Source organism: Salvia hispanica, chromosome 3 (genome assembly GCF_029641045.1).
Source record: "Salvia hispanica isolate PSC_SH4W2 chromosome 3, Shi_PSC_v1, whole genome shotgun sequence".
Classification (NCBI taxonomy): Eukaryota; Viridiplantae; Streptophyta; class Magnoliopsida; order Lamiales; family Lamiaceae; genus Salvia; species Salvia hispanica.
The window spans coordinates 29,223,919-29,242,251 of NC_142694.1; the positions used below are offsets into that span (position 1 = coordinate 29,223,919).

At 35.5% G+C, this 18,333-nt stretch overlaps 1 protein-coding gene and 1 pseudogene across 1 annotated transcript; one reads left to right on the forward strand and one right to left on the reverse strand.

The window, feature by feature from the left end:
• Nucleotides 1–2,193: 2,193 nt before the first annotated feature.
• Nucleotides 2,194–3,474, reverse strand: LOC125209601 (potassium channel AKT1 pseudogene; annotated as a pseudogene).
• A 2,858-nt stretch (nucleotides 3,475–6,332) lies between these two features.
• On the forward strand, nucleotides 6,333–7,174 carry LOC125209600 (uncharacterized). Its single transcript, XM_048109194.2, has one exon. The coding sequence runs from the start codon at nucleotides 6,400–6,402 to the stop codon at nucleotides 7,018–7,020; it is 621 nt and encodes a 206-aa protein (XP_047965151.2). The 5' UTR covers nucleotides 6,333–6,399; the 3' UTR covers nucleotides 7,021–7,174.
• Nucleotides 7,175–18,333: the final 11,159 nt, after the last annotated feature.

Below are 18,333 nucleotides of genomic sequence, written 5' to 3' on the forward strand. Positions count from 1 at the left end.
TCACAACTAAGCATGCTTCATAAACAATCTTTCAACTCTTTCTTTTCAAATTCATGTATGAAAACCATTTTATTCTATGCTGAGCGTAATTTACATACAACATATGCATAGTCTTAGAATCAATAAAATAATTAAAAAGTAGGAAAAACTCTTAAAATGTTTTCTCTTTGGAAGATAAGCACATTTGAAAATTTATAACGGAAAATCTAACCGTTCAAATGTAATTTCCTTCGGTCAAAGTGAAGTTGGAAGAGTTTTTTACCTTCCTTTAAAATTTCAGAATGATCGGACAACGGTTGAACCCCCGATCGTGTAGAAAATCGACATTGCTACTGTAGGAAACGACAACCACTTCCGAAATTAATTTTTGAAGATCTAACCGTTAAAACGGTCCTTTATGAGTCATATACCTTCGGTTAAAATTTCGGGACGATCGGACATTATTTGGACCTCCGATCGTGAAGGAAACCGAGACTATCTCTTGTTTGGCGAAAATAAATAGAAAGAGCAAAGAGAGAGAAACCGTGAAGTAGAGAGAGAGTTAGAGAGAGTTTCAGCGAGGAGAGAGAGAAGGAGACACGGTGAGAAAAATCGAGAGGAATGGGAAGTGCTGACTTGGATATGAGGACCCTCCCTTGGTGGGCTTCTTTATTTAGATGGATTGGACTCTATGGTTTTTGTTTTATGGTTGAAGTAATATAAAGAAGCAAAAAAGTAAGCTCATTTCTTCTTGCAAATAAATCTTTTGGTTAAGATTTCTCTTGAATTAAGTTAAGCAAGTGACTTTGTATATTTTTTTTTTTCAAGTAAATCCTCGAATTTAATAAATTAATTAATCTCTCGATTAATTAATGCCGTTAATTAAAGTGAATGAGTTTATGAAAGAAAGAATAAAATAAGATGCATATCCTAGGAGCATATCATCCACTTTTATTTATTTCTCGACGCTAAATAGACTATTATCTTTTTCTGGACAAGGTCCATCGCACGGAATTAAACTCCAAGAGAGTATATTGTTATACGGAGTCGAAAGCGTACGAGGTGAACTTTTCTATCCTACATATAAATGTGGACAAAAATATGAAGTATATTTGAGATAATATTTATTTATCCAAATGATGTTGTCTTGCCATAAAGGATGTTATTTTATGTAATGATGCCTATTTGTTTGGTTATACCGAATGTGCTATGTCAAATAAAGTAAGAAATCGAATTCGGGTCCCAACAAGGGGGAGAGTCTCTACTCGGACTAGTGTACATGTGGACTTTGTGTCATCGGTAAGGTTGGCCGGTCCGGTTCCCGTGGAAAGTGGCCACTTTCCCGGTACATGACTGTTAAGGTAACCGTAGGAGAACACCATCTCTACGGACAAGATGTTTAGATATGGAAAAGAACAGAAAGAACTTAGACTGTGCAGTCGAAAAATAATTTTAGTAAGCTCAGGGTTCAAAAATTAGGGTTCAAAAAGTGGGGCATTACACCTAAAGTGGGACGAAGGGAGTATAACCCAAAAAAACAACCTCTAATAACCAGAATGCACCTTTACTAAGCTTATTATACAACAACTTGTCTCTCCATATTTACAATACCAACCTCAAATGGTGTTCATGAATCCGCGATCATCCTTGGGTTTTAAGTATTCTAGGATGTCACCTATAAACACTATCACGAGATGATTCACAAAAACATAAAAAAAATTTCAATTCTATCAAATGCATAAAAGTTTCTAACATGGACACAATTTCATCTATGGGGAGGGGCTAAGGGGCAAGAATTTGACTGGGGATTGGGCCGAAGCGGTACATCCTAGATGAAAGTTTCCATTTGGCACGTTGCTACATCGACGAGTTAGTAGACACATCCTCAACATCAAACAAAAGTTCCAAATCGTTTGGAGAACAAGTTTTTTTTTTTTTTTTTTAGGTCATAACAATTTTTAGTTTTTACTCCTAATATATTGGCCTTAACTCAACCAAAACCATCAACAAGCTACGTGTCCACATATGAATAGTGGTAGATATCATAGTCAAAATAATTACTTGTAAGCGCACAATGAGCATCACGACAGTATCTCCCAAAACCATCAACAAGGTGTCCATAGATAATAGTATCTCCCTAAACCATCAATAAGATGTCCATTAATTATTAGATATAAATGGTCAACATAACTACTAGCAAGCACACGATTAGCATCACAGCAGCATCTCCCTGCTCCAGGCAGGTGGCCATGACCGTGACCGTGATGAAGGGGCAACCACTACCGAGGAGCTAGCCTTTCCTATCACGGAGACCCCAGCAGACATCCTTGAGGAGAGAATCACATCGTCCCTTGATGGCGTCTTATCCTTTGTCTGTGATGCCGTTGTCAAATGCCCTACTCCAGCTGAAATCAAGTCATCTATTGACATACCCTCAAGAAGTTGCTTCATTCCCCGGTAATTCAAATGCTCAGTAAAATTTTTCACAATTGTTTCCCCATCTACAACATGGTCTTTAACAATATTGAGAAATTTGGTTCGGTCCATCCTTAGTAGTTGAGTTAGCCTTTTTGTTCTCATCGTGAACAATTGTGGCTTAAAACAAACCACACCAATCACACCAACATGCTCACCCTTTCGTGCCTCCCCCATAACCACTTGAGCTTCATTTCTCATAACCAATAGATCCACTGCACATGTAACAATAATATAAAAGTCGGTCGGCGCATCGTTTTGCAAGATCACATCTTTGTTGGGACTGAAATACTTCGCACTCATCTCACGGACCAACGGGAAGAGAAACCCTTCCAACACTACTTCAAACAAGTAAGCCTTGTTAATCACCGAGTGGAAGAGATGGTGTGAGATACTCGTCCGGATGGCATTAGGAAGTGAATCGAGTATCATTTTTTGTTGTAGCCCCTCCAAGTTGGTCCTATAGTTTAAAGTTAGCTGTGATATCATTTGCTCTTCTAGATGAGAAGGCAGCTGGTTCCTTTGTGAAAAACTCATGGCAGCTTGAACCAATTCTCCATGGCTTTTTCTGTTCATAGTAAGATCGATCATCAGTTGTGTAATATTACCAATCACATATGACGAGGCTGCGAAGATCAACAACATATATATAGTGCACGCCATCATCCCCTTTGAATTCACGGGATGCAAATCCCCATAGCCAGCAGTGGAGAATGTTGTGGTGGACCAATACATGCACAAAATATATCGAGACCAAAGGCTAAGTTGGCGAAAATCGACTCCTACAGGCATGGCTTGACCAATCCAAGTGTTGATTGGATCATTATTGTATGCAGCAAGCACATAGAAGAGACATGCAACACAATTAATTGCATAAATGCCTACTGATGCAAACTTGGCACACCTCAACCAATTGTAATTCAATCTGATATCATTCTCCCATTTGTTAAACACATCCAAAATTCGCTTGAGATGGCACAGACGAATCAAATTGAATAAGTCGTATTCATTGAGAATCATCGGTGAAACATTCCTTATTGCTCTGATAGGGATTGCGGAGAGGACATCCAGAGCTAACCAAGAAATTGCATATTTGTTAGCAATCTTCCGATGATCGTCCACAATACGATGCGTGTATTCGTCCACGTAAGCAACGAAGAATGTGAGAATGATATCAATGCCGAATAGAATATTGCATATGTTGTCGGCAACCTAATGTGAATCTTAGGGATTCAAGACACATATGTTTGCCTGGATTTGCACTTGTAAATATTCAACAATCCAAACAAACCCAACAAGAAATGAATCAACAAAAATGGTGGAAAAGGAAGAGGATGAAGGTGTTATGATTTAGGTAGATGCTTGGAACCTATGGACCTTCTACAAAACAATGAAGGCAACCCAAAGCAACTTTCACCAAAGCAAAAATCTAATGGTTCCACAAAACTAGCAACACAAGAACTAGAATTGCATATCTTAACATTTAATCTAAGCCGACAATAGATTAATTGCAACCAAAAGAGATTTTGATAAATCTTCAAAGATGAAGGATGCTCAATGTTGAGACTTGGTTTGTTTACATATGAGTTCAAAGCTGCCAAGAACAAACTCTATTGTAGTATTTATACTAGAAGTGAAAAAGGAGCAAAATAAAACAATTCTTGGTCAAAAAGTCACATTCTCCGGACAAAACACCCGACTGGGTGTTTCCCACTGCTCATTTCACCCGCCCGCGTGAAGTTTCTGGACAAAAATTGACCTCTCGGCAAAAACACCCGACCGGGTGTTTTCGGGTTGGAAACACACCCGCCAACGTGTTTCTTTTTGCATTGCGTGATTTCTTAAAACGATCATAACTTCCTCATCCGGGCTCCGATTGAGGCATGCAAGATACTCACACGAAGCTCTTTCGATGATGAAGATAATGGTAGTCTGATGAGAACATTTGAACTTTAACTTCATAGTGAAATTCTAATTTGAATCAGACCTCCGAATTCGGCTTGGTTCCTTGTCATGTCTCCACCCTCTTCTCGGACCCCGATCAACCCATGGCCCTCGACATAGTTTTATTCTATGATTGTGAATACCCAGATTCACATCATCCTAACCTTCTTTGTGAAAGGATTTTTTCTCAAATCTGGTTCTTCGATTCTTCCCCGGATTCACATCACAACCGATAAAAGACTTCATGCTTCATTGTCAAGTACCAACTCAACTGGAGGCACAACAACATAAAAGATAACGAGCAACGCCAAAAACAGTTGTCATCCACTGAATAACAATTGAAACAGTAAAAAGAAACTGTTATTTTCAATAATGGAGTGAGATAATAAAACTATATTTCAAAGCCAAACTAAATCATAGTAAAACACTTGGGTGTCGATTCTGACCCCGAAGTGAATAAAATTTGAAAATTGGATAACAGAACAGGGAAGAAAATACAGTCATCTTAAGTAAATAATAAAATGTTTGGATGAGGATTTTGGAGAACAAGTCGCTGAGAAGTACAATGTCGATTGGCCAACAAATGCGTTGTGACATGCAACGCAAACACTGGGCACAGATTCAGAAGGACGTGACGCAGTTTGGCGGCATCTTTGCCAACGCCAAGAAGACGTGACCTAGTGGCCACATTATTTTCGACATTGTCTTAAAGGCGAAGGACCTCTCCTACCAGGAGGGGAACATGATTTTCAAATTCGAGGCCTTCTGGAACCTTTTGGAGAGGAGCCCCAAATTCAGCGTTGAGGCTGAGGCGACAAGTGTTGCATTGAAGACAACCAATGTCTCGATTTTTAGTGGCTATTCCACGAGCGTGGAAGGTGAATCAATTGACCTTCACATGACGGGAAATTAATCGGCCTCATCTCCCAACATTCAAAGCCGTCCAATGGGGACTAGGGCGGTGAAAAGATAAGCGAAAGGGAAGGCTCTGGTTGGTCCGAGAACTGAACCACCCTAACTCTAAATATTTACCACATACTGTATATATTTAATGTACTTCTTAAATTTTATTCTTTCTAGTATGGTTATCTCTAAAAATGTGTACTTACTTTATAGTATATCATCCATCCCATGTTAATTGAGACATTTTTTAGGCACGAAATTTAAGAAAATTTTGTTTAGTTAATTAGTTAAATACTGATAAAATAAAATAAGAAAGAGAATAAAGTAAGAGAGAAGGAAATAGTATATTAAGAGATATAATAAAGTACTCCCCCCGGTCCCCATTTATGTGTCATAGTTTTTCATTTTGGTCCGTCTGTTATCAATTGTCCTACTTCATTTAACTATTTTTGGTACTGGACTCCACAGTCCACTGATTCATTTTATTATAAAATTAATATATAAAAATAAAATTCACATGCCATTAACTTTTTCAGCCTACTTTCCTTTCCATTAAAATCCGTGACGGGTCAGGACACATAATGAGGGACATGAGAAGTAATTTACTATATATTTTGTTTTTATTATAAAATTAAATGACTCAACTAATTTGGGACAATTCGAAACGGAATACAACTCAACTAATTTGACGCGAATGAAGTATATACTTACTATTATCATGTTCTAATAATAATAGCATATTCATTTTAACCAACCAATTATATATAGTTCTCATAGTGCAACACCAAATTTACTGAAAGTAACTAAAGTAAATCATCTTTTATTTTAAATTTTCTTAAAGTTTCAATCTTGGCCATTGCCTATCAATCATGGAGGTAAAACTACTAGAATCATAATATCTAAACTCGCACATGCATGCTACAATCAATCAAATTGATCCATGGAAAAATCCAGTCCTCAATAATTATGGTCACTCTTGTGCTATATATACCCCTTTATCTTTTCTCTCTTGTCTCCACCACCAATTATTCAAACTAACCCCAATTTCTTTCTCCCAACCCTACCACTGAAAAAACAAACTAATTTGGAGAGAGAGAGATGGACCAGAACCACAAGGATGCACACTACTATATCATTGATAAGCCAACCAACCAAACCGACAACTTCTATCTCAAAAAAACACTTCAATTTCTTGTCCCAATTTCCATAATTTCTTTCCTAGTTTCCTATTTCTCACTATTTTCCATAATATTTCAGTTCTATTACTCCTCCATATTTCCATCTTTGAGTGAGAGAAAATGCATATTTTTACTCTTCAACGGCATCCTCGCATTCCTGGCCAAAAACCTCAATCTCAACACCTCAGCCCGAGACAATTTCGACCGCGAAGATTGTCTTTTTAACGTCGAATATGATCAAAATTCGTCGAATGCCTCTGTAATTATAGAGGAGATCGAGGTAAAGGTTCAAGACGACCGCGTCTCTCAGAATGCAGCGGATGAGATCATAGAGACTGAAATGGTGTGCGAAGATTGGAACGAAGATGAAGATGAAGATGAAGGCGATGAAGAAAGTGAAGGCGTAGAGGAGTCGGCTTCGGTGGTGAGCGATATGAGAGTTAGCACGGAGGATTTGAACAAGAAGTTTGATGAATTTATTAGGAAAATGAAAGAGGAGATTAGGATTGAAGCTCGACAGCAATATTTGATCGTAGTGTAGAAGTAGAATTGCGTATCTTTATGTAGATGGAATAAATTAAATAAATTTGGTAGAGCTTCTCCTAATTCATATTTGACTCGATGACTCTCATGATAACGAAGGTGATAGCATGCACCTTTTCGAAGAATAAATAAATTAGTTGTCTCGGTTTTAATGTGTCACTATATTTTTTGGGACATTTTTTGTGTCTCATTGCGCAAGTGATTTCGTCATAAAACAGCCCTCCTCTCATTTTAGTTTGTCAGCGAATGACACGTTATAAAATAATTTACTATGGACTTAGACAAATTAACAATATTTATACCAGTGCTATTTAAATTTTTGTTGAAAAAAATACGTTACGAATTTAAATAGCAGTTATGTTTTACGTGATAGGTGGCTAATAATATTTTCATGAGAGTGAATAGTTCTTTGTAGATGTATACTATCATGATTTCATTGAATAAGTAGTCTCCCATCTTATTTCATAGCTCTAGATGAATTTCGTTAGGAGAAACACTTTCATCAGATATAGTCGCTACATGTAAAAGTAAGACCTCGTTAATCAACCGATGCCAACAACAAAACAAATAAACTTTTACTATCACTTTAACTGTTTTCGTTGTCTACTTTTTGAATCTTCAATGCTAGAGAAATGTGTATGCCATCTTGCATCACTCACAAAAGTTTTTGACTTTAAGTAGTTAAGGTAAATTCACAAATTCTACGGTTGACGTATTTTGGATAAAGAATGAGAAGATGAATAACTTTTATCGATATTTAAATCAGATAAATAATTTTTTAGATCAAGACATGTCATCATACACTCAAGCAAAAGTCCGTGCTGGACTCAGAAAAACAAATTTTAATTTCTTGAATAATTGAGTCAACGAAATAATAAACACAAACTAGATCCTCAATATCTAGTCATCCAAAAAGCAATTTAAGTCCAAGCAATGACTCTAGTTTGCCTAGCAATCGTTGTTAAATAATAAAGAGAAATTGACCACGCTATTTTGTACACTTTAAATCTATTTGGTCTTACCATGAAACCCAAACAAAACATATCAACAAAAGCTAACATCAATGCACTAATCACAACATCTTTATTAATAGTATTTGGATTGTAACTCATTCCACCAAATAAAAAATACTAATACATCCCATACCAACACTCTTAAAGCTCAAAATTGCGCACGAAGTTTTCACAGCTTAACATCCCCAAAAATTGAACATATAGTCAACTTTGTTTCTTATTGATCTTTCTTCAAGATCTACATTTTTTTTTCATTTGCTCAAGCGTTTTCCATTTATTTTGCCTTACTATGATTAATTCAATCTCGAAAACAATTTTATGAATGGAGAAAATATAATTAAATACTAATACTAATAAATAGTATAATAATTTATGCCCCCCTTAAAAAAGTTGAACACTATGGCATGTGGAGTATCCAGCTTCGTCCGATTATCGAAATATTAAATAGTACTATCAAACATCATCCACTTTATATCCATGAAAGTAAAAACATTAGTACAGTGAATTGACTTAACAAATATGTATAACATGTGACATCTATGTAGCTAACTAGTTAATAGCTTGTCACGTTTCACTGTGCTAACATTACTAACGGACCCAAATCAAACAGCAAACTTCATACATATATTTTCGCTTGAATGTCCACAAATTCATCGATAGGATTTTTGTGATTGCTCTTTTGTGGAAAGTTTATCACTTATGATTCTTGAATTGCATGAGAAAAAAAGTGGATCGATCTAATTCAGACATATATCGTAACATAATAAAAGAATACAATAAAAAATGTGTGAGTCAACAACGGATCCGAACATGCCATTTGTCCCCGCCAGACATCAGAAACATACCAAAATGTAAATCCAACTTTTGAAATAATAATTGTAATTGGTAGGGACAAGTAGGTGTGAATATCATGGGCATGGGTCCATCACCTATTTTATCATTCATACGCAAAATCTTTAACCAAATGATGAATATAGAATGTTATTCCATTTGCAATATTTTGTGTAAATTAAAACTGAGCCTTAATGTTGAGTAGTCCATAAAAATGTGCAACTCAGGTGGCATCTCTATCGATTAATGAGCAAGAAAATCAGCGGCAGTGTATTAGTTTTCCTATATATATGCTTCATGTAAGGGGTGATAAATTGTGCAGGGTGGGTCATTATTGGGTCAATCAGATATCGACCCAACCTAATAAGGCCAAACTCTAATCGAATCCAAAATCATCGGATTCTTATTGGTCCCAATCCATTAACTTTGTGTGTGCTCATGTCGGATTTTCGTGTCTTGTCAAAAATTGTCAGCCTTACCGTTAACATTAGTATGTTAAGATAAAATTTAGTTTGACAATACACGATAACGACCTGAACATGGTATTACATGATAAAGTTTGATATAATAATTTTATTTTGTAACGAGCAACTTGAACCTAACCCGAGGGTTCTTATTAGGCCAACCTGATAAGGATCCAAACCTAATAAGGCTTGTACCAAACCCATTAACCTCGTGCGTGTTCGTCTCAGATTTTCGTGTCACATCGTTTCATTTATGATAAGTTTCTCTTTCTAACGATATGAGTTACATTTTGCATTAACAATACTTCATTATTTCTTCATTATCTCTTATTTTATCAATTTTATTTTAAAATTGCGTTGTCCACCACTTAAACTATATTTAGTGAACGGAAAACTCATGTAGTCTATTATCAATGCTGTTCTTTATGGGCAAATGGAGAATTAGTGTTACTTAATCATTTTGTCTACTTCCCTATTACCACTTGATAATATGCCCGGGCTGTGTTTCTGCGTGTGCGTGTGTGCATGCATTTGAGTTGTTGATATTTTCTGTTTAAATGTCCTCGCTATTTGAGAAAATTGACGTTACACAAAGTTAATTATTTGTTGGTCCACAATTGGATTTCCAATTTCTGTTTATGCATTATTACTTTTTACATATAATTTGGGACCAACCTTATCAATGAAGACCAGTGTAACAATCATATGCAATGGACATTACAACTTCAATAAATTATCAAAGTGCGGCTGTCAACCTCCCCTCAAATTATATCCAGCAAAGATTAAAATAGTTGAGTCACCTTGCTGAAATATGACTAGTGAAAATTTTGAAATTAAATTCTAATGAATAACAACATACATACAATAATATTTTTAATATCTGGATTTTTAAAAAATTAAGAAAGATAAAAAAGTTGCATAATTCCTGAGTATACCTTATATAAATTCTAAATTTTAAGTTTAGATAAAGGAGTAAATTTAAACATTATTTCTTACATTATTATCCCTGATGATCATAATGTTACACGTACATTGTCTTTTTTCAGTTTAAAGAAACACAAATTAGCTAAACCTCTCTTTAGTTTCTAGTAATAGTTAGTACTCCATTATGATATATATGGTGGGGGATAGTTTTGATAAACACCTAGGTAGCCATAAGTGTCTCTTCACAAATAGAAATGCACGATGATATATAAAATGACATATAGTAAGATTCGACAAAGTTGAGACAAGTGTTGTGGTGCAAGACCATGAAATTATCCGTACGCAGTTGTAGTCTAACATGAATAGATTGATATTACCATTATTGCCTCAATCAGTTGTGAACCTATCTTCATCACATACAAATTGAACTAATCAATAATCATGATGGGGAAGTACTGGCTTTGGCACAAGCCAAATGTATTCACTCTTATGATCACAAAAAAGTAAATAAATAAATAAATTATGAAAATGGAAACAGTTCCCTCAGGTGTCTCTAGAAATACTGTTTGTAAGATTAAATATCGACCTTCCTCTTGCATTTTATTGTTGGAGCTCAATAACGTACAGTAGAGCCAGCTAGATTGAGACTTGGGGTGGGTTTGGACTTTGGAGGGAATAATACAAGGCAACAATATCTCACAATCATTATTAGTGTTATCATATGTTTTCAAATTTCATTTTTTTTCCTTTAGTAGATGCTCAATCGATCAAACTGAATCCAATAGATTGGCTAAGCAATATAGGAGTCCATGCACATTTTAACTCGACACGAGTTTTAATAAACGTAAAGAAAAGTGAGTTGAAAAAGTTAGTAAATATGAATTCCACTTATATTAATTTTATAATAATATGTGAATGCAATGAGTTTGTGGAATATGAGACTTACTTACCATTTATAATAAATGTGAAAGTTGACTCCTATTGTGGGACGGATCAAATGGCAGTGAACTCTTATTTTGGAACCATGGAGGAGTAGATTAAAGTTAGTGTTGGTAAATGGTGTTTCAAGATATTAGATAGTACTTGTCGTTATTTGATAGTCTAGATAGTACTATCTCTGTCCACCAATACAAGACCGATTTTGATTAAGCATGAGTTTTAAGAAATATAGTAAAAAGTGAGTGGAAAATGTTAGTGGAAGGTGGTCTTACTTTTATATATTAGTTTTAAAATGAAATGTGACTATGATAAAAATAGTGGAATGTGAGATCTATAACCAAAAGTAGTAAGACAACAAATGAGATATTTATTGGTGGTGGCTGAAAATAGCAAAATGAGATGTTTATTAGTGGACGGAGAGATTAAGTAAGATTCAAATTGCAATAATTAAAATTAGAAAATTAGTCTATGTAGATAATACTCTTGATAACTCATAATTATACTCTAGTTGCATCGAACATTTACAATAAAATTATTATTTAATTAAAAGTACATCAAGTTACATTCAAAATTTTAAAAAGTGATTAAATCTTTAGCTTTGAAATTAAGGGGGGAAAAAGCAAATTTGAAAAGAAGTTTAAAAATGTCAAAACAGGTATCCGCAGGTATCTGTACCCAATTTTGCGGGTACCCAAATACGAAAATTAAAGTTTCATAGTACCCGATACGCAACCCGCAGCAATGCAGTACCCCGAATACCCGCATCGGGTATCCGAACCCGCATATGCAGGTACCCGCACCCGCTACGTGTTCGGCAAAGTAATGAGAAACTACTGTTAGTTATATAGATAGGAGAATAAAAATTATACCATATCGGAAATATCACTTTGTGGGTTCATCATATACTTAAACTCATTTTTTATTTTTAAATATAGAAAGTAACTAGAGAGGAGTATAGCTATAGAAATAAGAAAGGAGAGTTAAGCAAGTTGCTTTGACTCTTTCTCATGCTTGGTTGTCCCACATCGAGAGTAGATATATGGTGGTTTAAGTTTGTGTTGTATAAATAAAGGGTAAAATTTAGACTTAATTAAAGTTTGAATTGGGTAATTGGTTGGGTAATTGGGTATAACCCGCTCGGGTGACGAGTATTACCTGATACCCTATAATCTCCTAGTTTGAATACCTGATCCCTACCCTGACTTTTGCAGGTTGAATTAAAGTTTGAATTGGGTAATTGGTCGGGTAATCGGGTATAACCCGCTTCGGTAACGAGTATTACCTGATACCCTATAATCTCCTACTCCCTTCGTCCCGGCTAAGATGACACATTGCTTAGCCGACACGGGGTTTTAGGAGTTATTGGTTAAAGTGTTTAATTGGAGAGAGAAGGTGGGTGTAAGTATTAAAGTAGAGAGATAAAGAAAGATGGATATTTTAATAGGAGTGGGAAAAAGTGGTTGAGTGTGCTAATTGGAGAGAGAAAGTTACAAAAGAAAGAAATGTGTCGTTTTAGTTGGGACAAACTAAAAAGGAAAACGTGTCATCTTAAGCGGGACGGAGGGAGTAGTTTGAATACCTGATCCCTACCCCGACTTTTGCAGGTTGCGGGTGCCTGATCGTGGGTGCCTATTACCTACTGGGTATCGGTTCGGGTTTAAAAATACCCGTTACCCACTACCAGTTTGGACACCCTTGAACCACATTACGTGTACATCGGGCACACCGCACACTATTGATTCCACCCCATATCCATATCTTGGAGTGATAAAGAAATTTTAGGATAAAAAACTCAGTTAAATAAGTATTGAGCGTCTTTTAATTCTCAATTTTATGTTTTTTTAAAAAGTTTTAAAAATGGGAGACATCAAACTTTTTAAAAAGTTGAGAATTTTCTTAAGGAATGTTTAAATAGGAGTAACAAAAACATGATTAAATATAATCCACTTGAAATCGAGACAAACAAACCCGTCGTTCTATCATAAGATTAATATCAAACAGGCACATATCAATTTTTCACAATGCAAATACATGATTAGCTTTTAAATTAAATAATTGTGTTTAAACCCCGTAATTTTTGGTAGTTTGAAAAGTTCACAATGGATGAGAATCAACCTAATTGAAAACAAAATATGGAAAATAAAAGACTGGAAAAATCTTGAAGAATAGATTGTACTATTATGCTCGGAGATTATTTATTTTTAACTAGTATTACACAATCTTTTATGGGCTCTAATTCTAATTACGCATCGAAAGATATTCCATCCATACTTCTTCATTGATTCTATCCTTGATTATTGCCTTTGTGAAATCTTCTTCCAACTCAATTACACAACCAATTTCTGAAGCTCTACATTTTTGGCTATTACAATTCATGAAATCTAAAACAAATATCTATGAATTAACATAAGCGGTCACATAATCACATTTGGTTATAATTCATGAAATAATCATCTCTGTTAGTAGTTGTCCAGAAATTCAGCATGCTGTCCCGTTACGTAATCTAATAACGCTTCTCCTTCTTTGTCACCGGAGAACTCGGGCGAATTTATTGGCGAAATTCGGCCTATGATTACTATAGCCACCAAAATCATAGCTGTGGAGAGGAGAAGAGGCCAAAAATAATTGAAAATTGTAGAGAGTAAAGGAGTAGAGGTTGATAACACAACTGCGAGGCTCAAAGCTGCAACAATCGATGTAATGAACAAATTTCTGTGCTGCATAAGCTTCGCATACATCATCGTTTCAATCTAGTTTTGTGAAGATTGTTTTGTATTTCAGAAAGTGATACATATGTATATGAAGTATGTTTTAATTATAAGGTAGCATCTGTTATAAATATTCCATGTCTCAAAAGTTTGGCTATTACTATTCCAATCTTGGTTCATGAAAAGATGCTCTGCCATCTTTTTCTAATTGGTTGCTTAATCATTCAGCAACCAATAACTTATAGTAGTAGCAACTTCTTTTTGTTCTAAATTTTACTTCTCTACCAAAAAATATTTCGTACTATGAATTTACCGGCAGATATTACACCATCAATGATTACCAAGAGTTTACCAATAAACATTGTCAACCATACCAACACTCCACTTTTGCTAACATATTGATTTATTATGTTGGTGACATTACGAAAAAAGTAGAGTTTACCAACATACTTTCTACCCGTAAACCCCAAAAATATGTCGATAATCAAGATCACCGATGGATTATCGAAGGATACAATATTGTTTGTGAAACAATTTACCGTTGAATTATATCCTTTGGAATTTTTATTGAGAGACTACCGGCGACGTTTTCTATCGGTAGATTGTCCGATTATAATTCACTACAAAAACAATTTTACCACAGATTTACTAACCAATTTGATACCATCAGTAGTTAAGAGTATTTGTAGATAAATATCTGAATGAAAACACAATGTAAAAGTACTAAGAGCATCCACAATGGATGCCCGATCTCACGCCCTATCGCCCGAGATCGGGCTCGGGCATGATCGGGCATCCATTGCAGGTCTCGGTCACGCCCGAGGACGACCGAGAGTTCGGTCGCCCATTGTAGGGGCGCACCCGAGCCCGAGCCCGATCTTTTCCGTTTTTTTTTTTAATTTTAAATTATTTAACCCTAATTTGAACCACTATAAATACTCCATTTTCTTCACTTTTTCACATACCAAAACTTTCACTTTCTCTTCTCTAATCTCTCAATATCCACACTTTCAACAATGGATCCGAGTCGATTCTCAAACCCCCATAATATTGATGACGATATGCCCATATTTGGCGGAGGCGGCGGCAGCAACGCCCGATGGCCCGGCCACCAAGACTACCGGGTTGAGACGCCTGGATCTGTAGGATCCACTTTCGCCTCGGACTCTGAGTTCGATCCGTTCTTCGGCACCGAGGAGTATCGGGTTGAGGATATGGAGCCTAGTTGTGGGCAACCTCCTGCCCCTGCGCCGCCGCCGCCGAGGAAAGGGAGAAAGAAGATGGCGCGGAAAGAAAAGGCGCCATCGGTCCCAGTCCCACTCCCATCCGACGAGCCTAACGAGGAGTACGCAACAGGGCGTACTGACTACGCGTTGGATGAGTATCTGAAGGTGGCTTAGTGTTGGGTCGATATATCGGAGGATTTGATATCCTCCAACAACCAGACTTCGGCCAGGATGTGGGATCGCATTGAGGAACGCTACAACGAGGTGAAACCGAGGTGGGCATTCAAGCGGACCAAGGTTCAGCTGCGCAAGTGTTGGGATCAGATCAAGCTACACATCAACAACTTCTACTACATCTACAACAGGAATAGGGACGGAAGGGCTAGCGGTGAGAGCATGGAGGATGTCCTCAACAAGTCGTTGTCCGAGTACCAACGATAGTTCGGGGAGTTCAAGTTGTACAATGTTCGGATGATCTTGAAGGACAAGGTGAAGTTCAACGGAGGGATACCGGCTGGATCCTCGGCTGCGAAGCAGATGAAGAACACCGCCACTGGCGGTTACACGAGCAGCGGCCCATCTCCTGTGGATTTGAACGCTGAGTCGGAAGGGAGTTCCATTGGCACCAAGGCTGCCAAAGCCCAGGCCAAAGGGAAGGTGAAGGCAGGCGCGTCTGGATCGGAGGCTCCCCCGCATGCTGCGCCTCCTCCATCTGCTCAGCTCATGGACAGGGCGATCGAGGAGTTCGGAGGTTATCGCGAGGTGGTTGAGTATAGGTTTATACTTGACGCCCAAAACAGTCTTCGTCAGGAAACTGATCCGGAAGCCCGACAGAGGACTAAGAATATGATCAAGAATTTGGCACAGAAGTTGAATTTAGATGACTAGTTTGATTTTTTTGATTTAGTATTTTAGTTTTAATGTAGTTTTTTTTAGCTAAGTATGATGTAATTTCACTTTTAAATTAAGTAATGTAGTTTTTTTTCTTTTGCATTTGTGGTGTTTAATATAATATATTTTGGTATTTTAGTTTAATTAAAAAGAAAATTAACAAATAATGATTTAAAATTGAAATGAAGAGTGGATAAAAGATAGGGCATCCACTAGGGCTCCACCATTGCAGAAAGATAGGGCATGTTGATGTGGCAACCACTAGGGCTCTCATTAGGGCTTTCACTATGGCATCCATTGTGGATGCTCTAACTAACGGAGTTTGGCACCAAAAAAATGTTGACTATACCAATGGACCATGTTTACCGTTGAACTTGTACTGTCGGTAAAAAGTATCCCCAAAGAGTATGAACTATTTTCTTTTTCATCCGTCCCTAAAAAGTACTCCCTCTGTCCCATTAGAAATGAAACGTTTTCCTTTTTAGTTTGTCTCAATAAAAATGAAACGTTTCCTAAAATGGAAACAACACTCTCTCTACTTTTTCTTCTCTCTTACATTATTCTCTCTTCATTAACTCACAAAACACCATTGCATAAAATCTTGTGCCGGAAACCAAATGTTGCATATTTATTGGGACGAAGGGAGTATGAACTTTCTAATTTTGAAAAATTCAAACAACATACTATCCTTACACATCATTTTATTTACAACTTATACCATCATCATTAACATCTATATCATTATAATAAAATGAACTTCACTCTCCACTAATATTATTTCCACTACCTTTTCTTTCTCTCTCTCTTACTTTTCCCCTTATTTATTAAAACAAGTGCTGAACCCAAAGTTCATACTCTTTGGGGATGAAGAGAGTATTTATTTTAGTGGATAAATGTATATTTGTTTTGCCTCATCGTGTGTTAGACCATCTCCAAGGGTATACTAAAACTTTAAATGAGTAGGTAATTAGCTCCAATAATACTCCCTCCGTCCCAAGGAAGATGACCCCTTCCCTGGGCGGCACGGGATTTTATGCAACTTTATTTTGTGTGTTGGGAGGAGAGGGTAAAGTAAGAGAGAGAGAATAAAATAGAGATAAAAGTGTTTCCATTTTAAGTAATTGGTCATCTTGATTGGGATAAACTAAAAAGGAAAGTGGGTCATCTTCAATGGGACGGGGGGAGTACTAAAAAACCAGTCCCATTTTTTATTTTTGAAAAAAAAATACCTATCTTACACTAAACCCAAACCGAAAAGTTTTTAAAATTTTGTTAATAAAGAAGGTATAATATCGAGAATATTCTTTTAAGTTTGAGTTTAGTGTAAATTATTGGATTAAATCATATTTGATGTGACATTTATACTAAAATTGGTTTGAATTTAGTGTAAATGGTTGGAAATGCTCTTAATTTCAAAAGACACTATTTTTTTTTATTGCAATGTAATTGTTGCTTTTTTAAAAGAGTGAACTACATAAATGGTACCTGATCTTTCACTTTCGCACATAAATGGTACCTGATATTAATTTTATATCGTTTTTGGTACTCTGTCTCTAAAATAACCCCGGGTACCAAACATGTGATTTTTTTGTTATGGAGGATATTTTTTGAAATTTCAATTAAATAGTACCAAATATATGATTATTTTTTCATCCTTTCTTATTTCTTTTTTAGTTTCTTCTTCATTCTTCTTTCTTCATTTTCTTCTTTTTTTTTTAGTATTTTATCTTTCTTCTTTCTCTCTTTTTTTCTTCTTAGTTTATATTTCTTCTTCTTTCTTTTTTCTTTTATCTTCTTTTTCTTCTTTCCGTTTAGTTTTTTATACATACATCAATTGCATTCATAATACAAATCAAGAACAAAATGGCTAATTAAATTAATTATTTAAAATAATTAAATCAATTTAATATTTTTTATTAAATTACTTTACACTCATTTTTAGATTGAAACACCTAACTAAAAATATTCAATTCTTTATATCATTATGAATACAATTCACAATTATTATTACATAATATTATATATTTCATAATTTATATAATTATACTATAATTATTTATTAATTACTACTAGTTTTTAGTTTTATAACAATAATATTTTTATAATAATTAAATATAATAATAACTATAATTATAATTAACTATATTTGAATGATATAAAAAATAAATTTATTATTAATTTATAACATCAAATAATAATATTAATATTGATTAATAATAATAGTATAAAGAGTGAGGAGAATGAGAGAAGATATTAAAATATCACTTTTGGTACTAATTTTATGTATACCTAAAATATCCTTTATGACATAAATG